The sequence below is a fragment of the Vanacampus margaritifer genome, chromosome 18 (genome assembly GCF_051991255.1).
Source record: "Vanacampus margaritifer isolate UIUO_Vmar chromosome 18, RoL_Vmar_1.0, whole genome shotgun sequence".
In the NCBI taxonomy this organism is placed as follows: Eukaryota; Metazoa; Chordata; class Actinopteri; order Syngnathiformes; family Syngnathidae; genus Vanacampus; species Vanacampus margaritifer.
The window spans coordinates 8,763,250-8,780,863 of NC_135449.1; the positions used below are offsets into that span (position 1 = coordinate 8,763,250).

At 41.3% G+C, this 17,614-nt stretch overlaps 1 protein-coding gene across 4 annotated transcripts in view; it reads left to right on the plus strand.

Annotated features, from left to right (window-relative positions):
• Positions 1-17,614, plus strand: part of tanc2b (tetratricopeptide repeat, ankyrin repeat and coiled-coil containing 2b) — a 90,765-nt gene that overhangs the window by 38,293 nt on the left and 34,858 nt on the right. For 3 of the 4 annotated variants that reach the window (XM_077550374.1, XM_077550376.1, XM_077550375.1), the window contains exons 5-6: positions 1,132-1,326; positions 14,049-14,153. In XM_077550374.1, coding sequence (XP_077406500.1) covers positions 1,132-1,326; positions 14,049-14,153 — 300 coding nt within the window. The remainder of the gene's footprint in view (positions 1-1,131; positions 1,327-14,048; positions 14,154-17,614) is intronic. The other variant, XM_077550377.1, reaches the window with a different exon arrangement.

The following is a 17,614-nucleotide window of genomic DNA, read 5'->3' on the forward strand; positions in this document are numbered from 1 at the left end:
ATGAAGTAAGAAATAAACACCACTCACTGGTTAATAAACAGTAATCGGGGGGTGGGGGGGGGGGGTGCTTTTGTAATGCACTTTAATGCAAAATTAAAATGAATTAGATTAGTCCATTAATCGATTGAATAAATCAATAGATTAATCGAGTCTAAAAATATTTGATAGTGACAGTACTAATGTGATTTTCCTCTGAAGTTTGAATCGTGTAGATGTTTATCAGCAGCATTGCATGCATCAACAAAAAAAAATAAAACATCTAAAGTTTGTAGCCCAAATAGTTAACCTACTGAAGATGATAGATTGATCATCTTCGGATTTTTATTTTAAAGTAGGACTGCTGTAGACGTTTATTAGCAGGATTAATAGTCAGCAGCATTGCACCGGAGATGTTTATCAACAGCAAGAATAGTCACCAGTGTTGAATGTAGAATTAAATTGAAAAAAAAACGTGTCCATAAAGTTGACTTAATAGCGCAAATCTGCCGACTGAAGATGGCGTTTCATGAGAAAATATTGACCTTCTAAATCCTCCTTTGAAGTGAGTGCGCTTGTAGATGTTTATCAGCAACAACAGTAGTCAACATTGTTGCCCGCCACAAAAATGTGTTGATAAAGTTGACTTTTATCGGCCAAATCAGATGGTGCAGTTAGACAAACATTTTTTTTATTTTTATAATTTGTCTTTGAAGTGACAGATATTATTCAGCAGCAAGAATAGTCAGTGGCAGAAAAGGTAAGTATATATAAATTTACTGTACACTATTGAAGTTAATGAGAATGTTGATCTTCTTGTGATTTCTGGAGAGTTTATCAGCAGTCGGCAGGAAACGTTTCCAGTAATTACCTCAAGCAACCCCCCTCCTCCCATGTTTTTTCCTCGTCCTTGTACGTGTTTGGAACATGTCGAACCCATGTGGGCGTTTGTTTGTTTGGAGTCACGACGCGGCCTAAACGTGTCATTATCGCATCACATCGGAGACTAAAATACTTTTTTTTTTCTGTTTCTACTCTTAGCAGTCATGTCAGAACGATCACATTAGCAGTGGCGTGCTAAAGTCTTAGGCCGCCATTTCTGCCACTCCTTCCATCAGTATCAGATTTTTTTTTTATTCGTCATTCGTCCCGCAGGTGGCAGCTTAGACGGCGACTGCGCCTTCGAGGCGGACTACTACTCCGCCTTCCCGCCGCCTCCGCCGCTCTCCATGGCCGAGGGCGTCCAGCACATTCGCATCATGGAGGGCGTGTCGCGCTCGCTGCCCTCGTCGCCGCTGCTCGGCCACCAGGCGCTCGGCGTCCGGCTGCAGGCCGTCAAGAAGCTCACGGGTGAGACGGCGGAGCATGACTCTGCACTTTTTTTTCCCCTGAATAAGGTTTGGGGTATGCTGTGTGATTTGCTCTCGGATTTGATTTGGTTTTTGAGGTGTCGTTTCATAGTCGGCCACTAGGGTGCGCCAAAACATGGAGGCTGTGATTCGGCACACAATGATGGATGCTGATTTCCCCTTTTTAGCTCAATGCTGAGAGTCAAATTGACCTGTAAAAATCTCATTTTTTTCATCTAGCACAATTTTAGGGTAAAATTGCTGCTGCTGTTGTTGTTGTTGTGACATTCAGCTTGTCACATACTATTTATACTATTATTAAAAAAAATTATAATAGCGATTAAACAATCAAAGGAGCAAGTCATAGAGATCTACAAACACAAAAGGAAGGTTATTGGGCTAAATAGGTTTATTTATTTTCCTATCATAGAATTTTGATGGCCTGTTTATGGTTTCCTGGCAGATGAATCATAATTTTGGGACTCTTTGATCAGCTGGAGGAGCGTGGATGCGTTTTTTTGTTGTCGTGTTGTCCAATTAAAATGACGCGTCGCCGCCTTCTCTCATGGTAGAGCGTCGTTTCAGCGCTTTGTATTTTTAGCTTTGCAGAGTTGGTCGCCTTTGATGTGTCATCTCTTCTGTGCACTTGACTTATTTTTTTTTGTGTTGGTAACAAACAAAGAGTGCATTTTTTTCCCCCCAGGTTTTAAATTCTATTTAAATTCCAACACATATGTACAATTGATGTGCTGTATGGTATGGATGATGGGATCTCTTGGACAAAAGTATTGGGACACCTTTTGGAATTGAAGACAATATAGACTTTGCTTGAGCTTCATTTGTCCTTCGTTGCTCAACTCATCAACACAGCAAACACGTTTCATTCCGTCTCTCCGGGCTTTGTCACCCTTTAATTAATCCAACTCGGCGCCACGTCCCGCACAGCGTGACGGCGCCAAATGCTTGCGTGCGTATGTGTGCTCTGACGTCAAAAGGCCGCAGTTCACCCCTCAGTCTCGCTCCGTTATTTCGTTCATGTTTGTGGATGCTTAGGAAAGTCTTTTAGAAAAAAAAAACATTAGTAAGTCTACAAGGTAGAATTCTTGAACCGGCGGGAAGAAAAGTGGAAATTTCTTGCAAATTGATTCAAGGCATCTTAGCCTCGGTCAACACAGATTTGTTTTAAAACAATTATTTTGGCAATTATTTTACCAAAAAGTAAAGGAAAGAAAAAAAAAAAGTAGGCATAACGTATCCACAATATCAAAGGCTTGATTTGGCACTTATATATATATATATATATATATTTTTTTTTACATTGCATTTTGTTTGAAAAGCCTTGTAATCGATAATGTAAAAATGATAAAAGATAGAAATAAATAAAACCCAAATTTTTGTGTAATTCAAACTGTATTATTATTTGTTTTAAATCCCTGCTCATTTGTTTTCCTTCAAATTTTTGTTCTTTCCCATAGCAATTATAATAACATCAATTATTATATTTATCACCTGGTGCTTCCCTGAGCTTCTCATATCTCTTAAAATAGTTGCCTAAGTAATTTTTGGGGCAAAATTATTATTTTTTGCCTAAATCATATCCTCACGATGCAAATGGTTCAATTATTTGTGTTTCCTGAAAAATCTGGGGGGAAAAATGACTTAAGCGATTATTTTAAGAAGGCGTCCATATTTGAAAGTAACATACAAAATCCAGACACTAAAGCCCTTTCTGATTCTAGTATTGAGCTTTGTGTGGCTCCTACTTTGTGACATCATATGTTCTCACCGGCTTTGCACAGATCCCCCACACTGGCTATTTTTAGTCTGCAACAATGGCTCATTATAAGAGTGGGACTGTAACCATTCCGACACCTTTACTGTATTGATGGAGCCGCTTGATTCACTGATCGACTGAAGGTAATTCTTTTTTTCATTCTTGGTAAAATTCCTATAGTGTAGAGTGAGAGTTTCTCAAAAGGATAACAATAGCCATCGCCACCGGCTTCATCGAGGTCACATCACATGCCCTATAATACAGATGGAGTGATTCCTTTTCTTTTTTGTTTAGTTTTTCCAGGGCTGATAGTAGCTGATACCGATTATTAGTAGTCAAGGAGGCAAGTAACCGATATTTGGAGCCAATGTCCATTCTCAGTAAAAGAGAATGAAATATTGGGGTTATAATAAAAAAAAACAACAATTCCAACTTCTAACTACGACAATTAATCGAAGTTCAATTACAATTTAAAATTTTATTTATTACGCTACACAATTACAAAATGGGCATAATTGTAAACAAAAATAAATGATTTTTAATACAAATTTTGAGGTTTTTTTATTTATTTATATATGTGCACTTTTTTATTTTAAAATGATTAATTTAATAAATCTTGTTTGGTCCAAAAGGAACTTACATAATTCTAATGTTTCAAATAATTTTATTCGTCTTAATAAGTTTAAATGTTTAAACATTTTCTTGTTTTGTAACAAAAGCATAATCGTTTGAATAATCATGATTTAAATTATTGCCAAAATAATCGTGATTATTATTTTTTCCATAATGGAGCAGCCCTACTTCTAACTTGTTGACATGTCTTAATATTATGTTTATTGAATAACTTTGAAGATTTGCAAAAACATAAGTTTGTTTATTTATTTATTTATTTTACCTTAGTCAATAGAAGTGCCTTTTTTCACCGCCATCATCATCATCATCACCATCTTGTGTGTTTGTCAATTATGACAAGATCAAGACCCTAAAATGAACAGGTAATCGGCCATCTTGGTGAAAAGTTGTTTTTTTGTCCAATCCTAAAGCTTGTTGACTTTAACTGACTCCTCCAAGCCAAAACAAGCCTAAATTAGAATCAGCGATAGCAGACAGATAAACGGGCCGTGATAAATTGCAAAGGATTTTCGCCCACACTGTACAAAGTGGGCGTCGCCTTTGATGCTTAGCCATGCGACAGCAAATCCAAACAACGTTTTTCCGAAAGGTCAGAATTTATCATCTAGAATTCCAAGATTATATTCCCCGCCAGCGGATCTTTTATGAGAAGCGATTCTGTGGATTATTTCAAATTTATCACGCACACCCGCAGCCCGCTGGTGACTAAAGCGCCAGCCGCCTCTCGCCGTCTTAACGCTGCATATCGTTGACAACACACGCTCGCTGTCGTGTCACACCGCGGAGTTCAGCTACAAATGTGTGTATTATGATGCGTGTGTACCGTACGTTGACGAGACTGACCGACATTCTGAAACTCATTTGACAATTATGAGTTGTCATTCAGTGTTAAAACTCTTTAGGGAAATAACGTGACTGATGGAGATGATTAAAATGGAAAAACAAAAAGTGCTGCTTTTGGCACTGAATAGCCGTAAAAGATGGCTGCACTTTCAAGGGTAAAACAAGGAGACGCAGAGCCGGCGGGGAGGCGCTCGCTGCGGCTTTTCATTAATAACCCAAGAAAATCATCCCCTTTGTGATCCCGCGTGTCCGTCAGCTGCTAAACCGCGCGCCTTTTTAATAACAACTCTCCTCCCACCCTCGTCTCCATTTTTTCTTTTTTTATTATTATGCCATTTTCTTTCCCGCTCTCCATTCCCACCCTTTTTCCTCCCCCTCCTTTTCTGCTCGCTGGTTGCCATGACAACAGCAGCACTGCGCCATTCATCCATCGGAAGGACCCGGGCTCGTGTTGCCGCTCCGTCCATAACGACGCGAAAAGACGCGGCGGTCGGCGGACAGCCGCTCGCTTCCTTCAGCCTGCCGCATCGCTTCGTATTTTTCCGGGAGGGTGAAGGTTACCTGGTAGGCTGGGGTGTCACCTCTGTGGTACCCTCCCACCAGCAGCACCATCACCGCCCCCTCCACCCAGACGCAAACCGCCTTCTCGCTCTTCCTCTCACTCCTCCCATCGCCGCCGTATCGCTTACTCGAGTGCAGCATCGGCGCACAAAACCTGAGGAGATACCGCTCCCGCCTCACCCCCTTCCCTGAGATAAGAGGACCCCCCCCCCCACCCCTTTCCCACCTCGCTAGACTTTTTTCTCGCCCGCTCCGGAAGGACCTCCAGCTCGCCCAGCCTCTGGGAATGCGGGACCGCTCCTGTTGAGAATGGTGAGCGACCGCCGCACACTCGTCAGGGTCGCCGCCGCCGCCGCCGCGGGTCATGTGACGCCGGGCTGACGGGAAGTGATTTGATGCACTTGTCGATGGGGCGCTAATGACGCTAACGTAGGCTGTGGAGGAGCTGCGAATCAAGCGTTGCGATCAAGTGTAATTTTTTTGTTTTGTTTTTGTGTGTTCATGCGTTAGCGTGGGTGAGCGTTCAATTGTCTTTTGAGTGTGTGTGTGTGTGTGTGTCTAAGTACAAGCTGTGGGCGGCTAATGATGCACTTTTCCCAGCATAGCATCAGACTATGTACCATATGCTTGCATAAATAGCTTAAAGTTGTCAGGTGGGAAGGAGGGGAGGGGGGAGGGGGGGTAGTGTTTTTGTGGGGTGTTGGGGGATGTGGTTGCCCACTTCCCCCGGCTGCGTTACTGCAGGCTGCTCGCCTCTCGCTAGCATGTCCCCAGGGGGGCCCCCGACGAGCTGCTGTTGAACGAACGGAACAAAATGTCTCAATAACAGCAGCCAGACGTCATCGCCTGCCTCCGCCGCTCGGCATCCACTCCCGACTTGCTGATGACGACCAGTTCAGGAAGGCGTTTGCGTACCAAGTTGTTGTCGAATAGCTGCGTTAGCTTCCGTTAGCGTCTATAACTGTGTCCGGTATTTTTGCATCTGAAGAAAATCTTAAAAGCAGCCCAGAGCAAGTCAAAGCCAAAACAGACCTCGTTGCCAATCAGGAACTTGAAGAAAGCCATCTCGGAACAAACAATCATCGGGAATAATCGACGGTAGCTGAAGCTGCACTCTACTTAGAAGTTGTAGTTTTCCTCTTAAAACTATGAAAAGTTGATATTAGACATCTTTTAGCATCTGCTCGCTGTAATAACACTTCTCTCAGCGTGCCCAAAAATATCGCCCACTAATTACATCTACAAGTAAAAGTCAAGAGGAAAACACATTTGTCAAGAGGGCTCTTAGCGTAACAGAAATGTCAAGAAAGCCATCTCCGGAAAAGGGAATGGAACACTAATCAGGAATAATCAAAGATTCATTCTAGAAGTTGTCCTTTACAGATTTACAGAAGAGGGCATTAGAAGCCCGCTTGGTGTCAGGGTTAGTGATCTGTTAGCGTCTGGTCTTTGTCTTGCCTCACTTTCTCCAAATATATCTCAATACAAAAAAAAAAAAACTGCAGTCAATTAATTGACTTTTGTAACTTAAAGAATTGCCTTTATGATCTCGATCAGTTCCAATCACATGTAAAAGTCGCTAGCAAAGTTATCGAGTGCTAGCCAAAGCTAAAGTAAACCGATCTCTGAGCCAATCAGAAACATGAAGAAAAGCCATTTGTGGGGAAAGTGCTGTAAGAAAAAACGCAAATGATCTCAGAGAGAAAATCGGTTATCATCTGTTTGCACTAAACTGTGGCCTAAAAGCCAACATAAAAACGTTTTTTTAGAGCTCTTGAGTACGGGCCAACTGCGCTTTCGGGAAAAATAAAAGACCATCAACCTGGCTTGAGTTTTCTCTCTCAAAAGACTCTTGAGCGACTTAAAGTGCAGTCTGCTCGCGACTCAAAAGATTCTGTTATGTCAGAGTTTTATTTTGTAACATTCAGGAGCACCCTCCATCTACCCTCTATTCACCCAAATGAAGTTACTACGTTACCTTGGCGTTTAGCAGCCCCTGCAGTGTGCTATTAATAACCCTGAGAGAGGTTTGCTTACAAAACAGAGGAGTGGGTTCGGTGCACCACAGAAAAGCACCACGAGCGCGCACGCACACAAAAGGTGCGTGCGCGCTCGTCCAAGCGTGTCCGAGGCTTTCGGGCCTGCGCGATGACACCGGCATTAGCATTCGGCGCTGCTCTGCCTGCCGCCGGCACGATTGCGCCATCATTTCAGGGCTGCGTCCGTCTGGTCGGCGGCGCCACCATCGCCCCGCTAACCCGCCGCGGCTCGCTAATCGGCTCTGCTTTCGCTCCCTTGTCTTCTCGAGATCCTGTCCAGTGACAAGAAGGGCGTGGTCCTCGGGTTTCAGCAGGCCCGAAGGGGATAAACATTGGCCGCGCGCACGCACGGCGCCGAGCTTTACTCAAGCTGGAGGTCAAGTGAGCCTCGCTATTATTAGGCGTCGGTATCATGTCCGGCCCTTGGCAAGTTATGCGCCTGCCGCTTCCTGAAACTCCTCCGCCGGCGAGCGCGGTTGATGTTCACACCTTGAGAGATGACAAAAAGTTATCACAACAGACGCGGTGCTAATTCTGCTGAGTCATGAGCGCCCGGACCCTACGGAATCAGACCGCTGTTAAATCCTCACTTACGACTGCGGATCAAGTCGGTAAGAGATAATGCCGCATTTAGAATTGCACTTAGTCAAGCGCAGGCGTCGGCCAAGGCTAAGCAAACCTAAACACAACCAAACTTAATAAGTGCTGAGTCACGAGAGCTCACACCATGAGGAATCCAGCCACGAAAGATCGCTTCAACCTGGTTGCGCGTGAATGGTGCATTTCACAGACGGTGCAACAAGTAACTGCCTTAGGAACGCCACCCAGTCGAATGCAAATTCGCGCCAATGCTAAGCTAACTTAAACACGTCCACATTTCATCTTAATTCTGCTGAGTCACGTGCGCACAGACCCTAAGGGATTCAAGTCAAGCTACAAAAGACTGCAGTTCAATCCCCATTTCACACCATGAATCCAGCCTTCATTTCGCTAACTGTCGCGAGAGATTGAGAATCTCACCCGGTCGAGCGCAGACCTCCACCAAGGCTCAGCAATCCTAAACACATCCGCAGACTCTAAAGAAACCATCACAAAGGATCAGTATTAAATCCCCATTTGCAGCTGCGAGTAAAAAGGCGTGCGGTACAAAAACATACGAGAATGTCACTCAATGCAGACCTCTGCCAAGGCAAAGCAAAACTCAACACGTCATTGTCTGCTGTCTAAGCATCTTAATACTGCCTTGTCACATCAACCGGCAAGGACCGACTATGAATAGTCTGTATTTTCAGACGTGCTGCAAGAAACTATACTCGCCGAGCGTAGATCTCCGCCAAGGCAAAGTTAGCCTTAACATGTCTGCGTCTACCGCGCACGCCTTAAAACTGCTGAGTCATGAAAGCACCGACTCTTAAGGACCCAGCCACAAAAGAGCGCAGTTCAATCCCCATTTCCGTCTGCGAGCAAAGGGTCCACTTCACACACTTAGATCTGAGAAACTGCAATTTGAATGTCACTCACAAGAGCGCGGCGCAAGGCTTCGTTATCTTACACGCCGCCGCGAGTGCTAATACTGCCGAGTCACCAGAGCGCAGACCCTCAGGAATCAACAGTAAAAGATCACTGTTCAGTCACCATTTCTAGCCGCGAGTAAAAGAGAGTATTTTACTAAAATCTACTACTAGAACGTCACATAGTCAAGCGCTGACCTCTGCCAAGGCTTGGATACCTAAAAATTCCACTTTGTAATATTTAAGAATTGTGACAAATCAATGGGCATGAGGTCACTGTTTGTTTTTGTGGGAATACATATTGACCAGAACATACAAATCTCCATATAGTCGCCCCATAATGTTCTTTCCAAGTGAGGGTGGACGTGCCAGACTGTTTTGTTAGTTTAAAATCCAGACGGACGCACAAGAATTCCTTTCACGTTCCTCCTTCCATTTGCCGATGGAGCGCCGGTCTCATTAGACGCCACACTGGCCTCGTAATAATGCTATTTTTATTTATTTATTTATTTATTTTATAATGAGCCTTCTTAGCAAAATATGCGCCGCCCCTCTGCCTTCTTAAAATTCCGCCTGAGCTTCACCTTGCTCGGATAATCCTCCCAAGGCGGTGATGATTGATACACACATACACACACGTGCGCTTACATAAAAATTGGAAGAGGCAGTCTGGCTAATGGACTCTCACTTGCTGCACCAACAACAGCTGCTCCGCGTTGTTATTTGACAACTGAGCCCCGTTGTCAGTGCGACGTGCTGTCTTATATCTTCCGTACAAGCTTGAATACATTTTTATTTCATTGTTCATTTTAAAAAGTGAAACTCATTCCGCAAGGCTAATGGCTTCTCTTAAGAGCTCATCGGATTCTGGAGTTGGAGTTCAATCAATATGATAATAAGATGCAGTCAAAGTGGTTTGTAATATAGAAAGAAGGTAGGTTGGAATTGTAATTGTGAAAACTAATCCAAATGACATATTTGGGAAAATTCATAGGAACTCCACCGCTAGCTAGCAGTTTCAGGGTTAGCAATCTGTTAGCATCTGGTCAAGTTGAACGACTAAAATAAATGAACTCTTCTACTGTAGTCTAAGTTATTGAAATAAATATGTATATCCTTACATACTACAACATATTTTCAGGAAATGAATACTGTCCATAAATCCTGCGTTTTCCAAGATGGTCAAATTAAAGATTGTCCATTTTTGGGATTGCTATAAAAAGCACTAAAATGTGAGTGTCGCTAGTGGCGGTCTTCCGCTAGCTGTCGTATACAATAAAGCCATGACGCCGAAGGAAGCACGATAACGTCACATCACAGTTTGTTTTCATTTGGCTTAATTGAATTAATTAGCGTGCCACGTCTTCTTGTAAAATACGAGCCCCTTGGTTTATTCATTTTCACGTTTATTGCGACTGAGATGACATTTAATAGTTATGCGACCCTCCCGTGAAACTGGATGCTTGCGGTGCTGGTTCTCGTTAGCTGTTGCGACCTGGGCGGCGTGCTAGCTTAAAGGTCCACACACACATGGCTCAAGGTATGTCCTCGTGTATGTATGTATGTGTGTGTGTGTCTTGGCGGGGGTTGAACGGCGGTGCGGACGGTATCCCGTTGCGATGGTAACCTTTTCCTTCTTCCACGTGCTCGCTCGCCGCTGTGACATTATGCTTTCCACCACACCACTTGCACTTGTGGGTCGCTCGCTATATATATTTCTATTATGTTTTGCTTTATCTTATCTATGATTGTCTTGAAAGTAATTACTGTAAAATGTTGTCTATTGAGCTCACTTGTATCAAACTGGCACCCACTAAGTAAAAAAAAAAAAAAATCATCAGTAGTTTGAATGATAAATATCTGAATAGCAATAAGAATGCTTCAATGTGTAGAGTATAATAAAGAAAAGTGAAATTAAAATTAATGGTAAGGAGAAGCTAAGAATAGACGATAATGTGAGGATCCTGGGATCAACAAAACGTGTAAATCAGATGGGTCTTTGTTTTAGCTGGAAGAATTTAAACTGGCTACATTGTTTTTACGGTAAATTGCAATATTGGTGACTCTGAATTGTGCAGTGCTGCTTTTGAGTTGCTTTCACTTTCAAGTATGACATTTAACTTCAATACATTGATGGCCTTTCAAAAGATAACAATTCCAAATTATCACAATGATGATAATTGATACATACCTATTTTACTATGATCTTTTTTTGTACCAGCACACCAAAACAAATGTTACTGTTTTTATTTTAAGGTTTTATGGATTCAAATAAATTGTCTTAACAAAAAACAAAATGAAACATTGAATAGCATTTATTTGCCAGACATTCCAAAACAGTCGTGCAACTGAAACGGCGACGTTTGTTTCATCTAATGATCCATTGGCCCATGCTGGAAAGTCGGACTTTATTAAAAACCCAAATCGCGGCAGGTTGAGTAGTGAGTGAAGAGAATGCATTTTATCTCCCATTATAATGAATATAAAATGGTGTCGTACTTGTTGTCTCTGCTATATAAAAAAAAATGTCCTGAGCAGGGTTTAAAATAGTTTTGGATTTTTCGTTTAATTTTTTTTTTGTGGAGTGCAAAATTTAAATAAAAAAACAGCACATTAAGTATTATGTAATAAACTAAACTACAATTCACAAAACAAGAAATAAATAAATAATTAATAGACATAGATGGGTTTTTTGTTGTTGCTATAATTACAGTTCATTTATTTTTATATTTTAGTTAAAATGCCACTTCAATTAGTTTGGGTTTTCTTAAACACTCTTATCTCATTAGTTTTTGTTAACTAAGCTAGGGCCACAGCTGAACCACTCACACGCATACTTGCAGATGACCAGACTCCGCCTCTTAAAGGCACAGACACTGCAATGTATGTTTTTCATAGGTACATTATTTTTTGTGTGTTTAAAAAGTATCTTTCGATAAGTTTATAACCCCTTCAGACCCGCGTTCAATTTTAGTTTATTTTTTTACTGGTTTTGACTCTTTTCCTACATTAGAACATGGGAATTTTTTTTGAGGGGGGGTGGGGTTATCTTGTGTTTTTATTTTGTTATAGTGGACGCCAGAATAGTATGGCTGTAACGTCTTGTAAAATTACCAAGCTTATATGTAACATTTTTAACATGAACATCATGCAAATCAACTTGCGACCGTGATTGGTTAGCTAGTATCCAATCATGAACCAGAAGTGTTGACATCATCCAATTGGTTTGGAAAATATAAAAATATTTTTACCTGGTCTTTTTGTTTCACTCTAAATGGCCAAATGTAGTAATAATGTAATCATGCTAGCGTTCACTACGTGCATCACGTGCATTTATGCACCCACAATGTAGGTGTAGTTATTCATAAGCTCATTAGAAGAGTGGATTTGCACCGCTGCCATCCATCAACACTGTCAGCCATCCTCGGCTTGGCGCGCGCTCACAACACAACGCCACCGCAGCCGCCAGATTTTAAGTCGCCGAGAGCCGACGGCGGTGAGAGGATTTACTCGCGGGGATAGATAGTCGCACCCCCAACCCTTTCACACAGGTGAAAAAAACCCGAGAGAGGAACAAACAAACGCGCTAATCTGCAGTTTACGCCGCACGCTGATGGCGCGTTTGGTCGATGGCGAAGGTGGACGCGCGATACGAGTCGCCGCTGGCTCTTCGCCGCGCCTGCAAGAGAGAGGAGCTTATCGGGATAAGTCCAAATCGAAGTGGATTGAGGCAAAGCTGTTTTGCTGCACGGCAGCTACTGTGCGCCATAAACATCAAAGCAGTCATCGTTTTCTGGCCCTGAAACGCCAGCTTCGCCTATCGACACGGGATTGGGTGGACGTTTATCATGACGGTTGCATGAAAAGTCTGCCATTTGTGTGAAAAGATTCAAACGCCATACAGGAAGTCCAGAGCCTCAAAAGCGCTTTCTTGATGAGTGTTTTATGAATCCATTTATATATGTGCATTCATTTTCATTAGTTTAACGGTTGCCTTGTTGTTATTGGCACGAACAAGGTTTTAATCATTTCTACTTACTGTGCATTCTTTTGTACATTTTTATGGCTACCCAAATAAATTAAAACAAAGTAACACACCGCTAAAAGTCATTATCCATCCATCAATCCATTTTTTATACCACTTAGCCTCAAGCTAACGACTGAATGAACAAGCGAGTTGAATAAATTACAGGGGGCCTTTAGTTTATGGCGGCCATTTTGGCTTAGTGTTATGGATGGAAATGCACATTACTTGTTGTCATACTAAATTAGACTAAAACCTTTTTGAGTTTTCATAGACTAAAAATGGAATAAAACATCACATAATAATAACTAACATATAATTTAGTCCCCCCCCCCCCCCCCCCCCCGAAATAATAAATTTACGTTAGCAAAACAAAGCTAACTTTATATTGAGGCTACCTAGCAGCCAATTTGCGCCAGGTGTTAAGCGGAAAACTATAGTCAGTATTCATTCATGGGAAAAGTCAGTTTACCACAGCTGTAAGGTGCCCAGATGTGCTTGCGTCTGTCCCGTTTTCAAAATACAAAGCCGAAACGATGAATGGGCCCATGTCGCTCCGCTTGTTTGCCGCTCGTTTCAAGCAAGTCGACTCGCGTCTGTTTGCACAAAAGTCCGTCTTCGTGCGCTCAGTCAAAGCCAGACATTTGGAGTAAACAAGCTCGTGAACACATTTTGAAGGCAGATGGCGGCGGCGGGCCGACGCATGCTCGCAAAATTCGCTCCGCTGACTCAACAATGCTGCGGAACTGGCAGTTCAGTTTGCAGACGCCTCTGATGGCTGTGTCACGTTGCTACGTGAAACTTTGTTGACGTCGTTGCTCCATATAAGCGATATATTGTGTTCTTCTTATACGAAAACAAACCTGGACCTTGATCATATCCCTGCGGAACGCCACTCATGACTGATTTTTCACTTTGGAATTGTGTTGATGTTGGAGCATCGTGCTGCAAAAAGTCATAAACAAATGTACGCAAGATGCACCAATGTATGGACATAAGTATTGGGACGCCAACAGGAAGTTGTTACCCAAGATGGGAAGACGCATGCCTATCTTTATGGACCTTGCTTGGTTGGATCAACTGTTCCCGCGCAATTGTCCAATATATCTTGCCAAGACCAACTATTATGATTAATAGGGTCCGGTTCAACCTCTTGGAGGTGATGTTGTTTTGTTTGTGTGGTTTGGCGATTGCAAAATTGTTGCTTTATAAGCTTTCTGTCACCCCCTTGCCTCACCCTCCATCTTCCTAATTTATATATATATATATATATGTGTCTGTCTGTGTGTGTGTGTGTGTGTGCTGTCTCCCTCTGTGTGTATGTTTGTCTGCTCCCAGCCCCTCTGCGGAAAGCAAAGTTCGTGGAGAGCCCTCGCGTTCCGCAATCGGAGCTCGGCTCCCCCGACCCAGCCGGGAATTCCCACCTGGACGGATTGTGCCCAGGTAAGTCTCTGGCCGTCCCGCCCCTCCCGCATGTCGGCTTTGTTTGTGGCGCTTCCTGAAGTCAGCAGTTGGTCTGTAATCCGCACTCCAGTCCGGTCTCTGTCAAACGTCTATCTCAATCGACGCCCCCCCCCCCCCCCAATCCGTCCTGCCCGCGTGACTAAAGCAGGTCACTCGAGGATATGCTTAGATTTCTGCGTGGTTGTACACGCGTGAAGCTCTGAGGTCTTCGCCAACGCAATTTAGTGACAAAATGGTGGACTTGTCGGTTTGTCAGCATCTGCTGTGGAGCCTGTGCCCGATGGGAGCTCCAAGTAGGTGGTCTTTATCGATGTGTTGTTGGGATGAAATGATTTACTGATAACCTGTGATTCAAACTGTTAGTTCAAAATTGTAATTATTGTTATTAACGTGTTCAGCGTCGTCTTTGAGAGCAGTAGCTGCTTTTTGACTTTTCTCATCTGGTGTGCTGTTGCTGTGCAAGGAGACAATTTATATCTTAGTTTGTCTGTATTTTTGTATTTTCAAAAAAAGATAGATTAAGGATTTTAAAATGTTGTTTTTTTTGTTTCTTGGACATTTGCATTTTTTGCTTTTATTTATTCAGTATTTGTGTATTTCTATATAAAGTTTCGACATTTTTTTAAAATCATTTTTGTTATATTTTGGCATCTTCCCCCTACTTAAGTATTTTTCTAAATATTTGTATTTTTTCTATTTTACGGTATTCAATTTTTTTATTTTTATAGTATTAGTGTATTTTTCAGAGAGTAATATTTTAGTTGTAAATATTTGCCTTAAATGTTTGTGTATTTTTCATCTAATATTTAAAACATCCAATATATTTGTTGTCACAGTTTCCTCCTATATTTATTCTAACTACTTTTTTTTTAAATTTTCATACACATTTTTTTCATTGCTACTATTTTTCTTAAATACATTTCTTTAATATTTGTTTCTTCATATAATTGATTATTTAAATGTAATATCATTTCTTATTCTCACCCCCCCCCCTTCCCACCAACACCAAAAAAATACTTTTTTTTTTTCAAATTTGGCCATTTTTTCTCTTTGGTGTTTTGTTTATTTTTGTGTAGTATTTTCTTATTTTTGTCTATATTTTTGTATTATATATATATTTTTTTTATTTTGTTTCTATTTTAATGCTTTTTTCTAGTTATATCTAATTTGTGTAATCTGTGCGTTTTTTTATTTCGTGTTTTGCATACAATATTTTCTAATATTTTAACTATTGCCTTTGCTCTCATTAATGTATACGTGCACCTAATGTTTTTGTCTTGTGCTACTCCCATTAGCAAATCCCTGACATATTCCTTTTAACAATATTGGGATAATAGCGACAAGCATGATCCCTTTACCCACTCTAATTGCAATATCAGTATACCGTTGATACCATCTCACCTGTGAGCCATTCATGCCTTCCTGTACCCTTATTGTGCATTTATCCTAGCCCCAAATTGAGTGGGACTGCAGTTACTGCAGATGCGACACTTCGGGGAAAGTAATCAACGACACCGCTGAGGCAAAGAGAGTGCTTGATTCCAAATGGAATGGCGACTGGGTTTGTGGCAGAACCGCAGCGGGGAAGGCGGCGGCGGGCGAGTCAGGCTTTTTTTACTTTGGCGCACAGATGGACATCTTAGGTCTTAACCGGCCGTCGCCTGGCACAAGTCACGGCAGGGTGTCGACTTAACACCTGCCAGCTCGTGTCGCTTGTTTTATTTGTCGACTTTAAAGGTAACTGCCGGAGATCTGGCCTAGTTCATGAGTCAGCACTTTTTCAAGCATTTTCACAAGAGTTTCGGCTAAAGTGACGCACTAAGATGCAAAACAGAAGCCTGTGCTTTTCACACTGAACCCAACAGCGTATGAGTGTTATAGTTCAGTGTTTTTCCAGGCCAGAATTGAGGCTGTGGTGGTACCATTCTTTTCATTCACATGTGCATGTGGAGTTTGTTGATGGCTGTCTCAGCAATTGACTTGCATAGGAAGACAATGCAACTGGCATTGACTACATTACTACCTTAGTTAGTGTGACTGAACCAGGTGAATTTCTTCTGTGTTTTGGGTAAAAATGTGGACAAAAAAAGAGGACATTAAAAACATTGCAATCTGCTGCAATTTTAACATGACTTTTTCATGTCTACTAGGGACAGGCACGTCCCATGCCAGGTATCGGTAACAGATACTCGTGGATGTTGCCAATACCTAAGGCGGAACAAAATAGACAAAATAATGAATAAATAATTTTATAAAAATGGATATAAAAAGGTATAATTGAAAAATTGAAAACAAAAATATATATAAATTGAAATAAATACAAAAAATAATATACTGTAAATAGAAATAAAAACAATTAAAAAATACATGTACTTAAATAAATAAAGTAAAAATCAATACAAAAATTACAATTCTCAATTCTATTTATGTATATTTGTATTTATTTCCACATTTATTTAAATTTTTTGAATCTCATTTTTATTTTTGAATTTATCTTATCTTTTCATTTTTTTATATAGTTGTTAATTTCTATTTCTATATTTTTTTTTGTATTACATTTTTAAATTCATATATATATATATATATATATATATATATATATATATATATATTTTTTTTACATCCGTTTTTATCGTAACTTTTATTTCTTTATTTTTTTATTTTGGCAGTGTTGGTCTTCCATGGATACCAGAAACCGACAATTAAAAAAAAAAAATGTCATCAAGTAAGTCCTCCTCGACAGTAGTTGCAGCCGTTTGATCGTCATCTGTGTCAGAAAGAAAACTCTTTGTTTACAATTTTTTTGTCATTGTGTTATGTGTAATTTTATATACCCAAAGTACTAGAGGTGTCAGTGAGTACGCAAATAATACACATACTGGTATCGGTCTGAAAAAAGTGGTATTGAACATCCCTAGAAAAACCCTGACTTAATTGCATTTCAACACAATAGGGTCGGGTGTTAATCTTCCTACCTCGGGACTGACTTTCTGCTGTCCTCTTTCACAAGGTAAATTCACACCCGTTCCGTGTTGGTACCATTCACACAGAACAGCGGCATGGAAAAAAAAAAATCCGGCTTCTGAGGTATTATCAGAGGCATAACTGTGGGATCCTCTATGAAAGCGCAAGGTCGGATAAATGCAAAGGTTTTTGTTCCAGCTCGCAAGTGGCAGTTTTGTCGTTAAACCTTGAGTGTGAATGATGCGAGCGTGGACAATAGAAATCAATCTTGAGGGTTCAACGCCATGTAACAATAGTCGAACACCTCACAGGGGCCCCCACTAACATTGTCAGTCGCCGCAAGTGGCTGGTATTGTTTTCACAAGTATGTGTGTGTGTATGTAATCATATCTAAATGTGGCTGAAACTCACTTAGTGTAGCAGGAGAGTCCACTGTGGGAGTTTGTGGTAAAGGGCTACAAAACCGGTGATACATA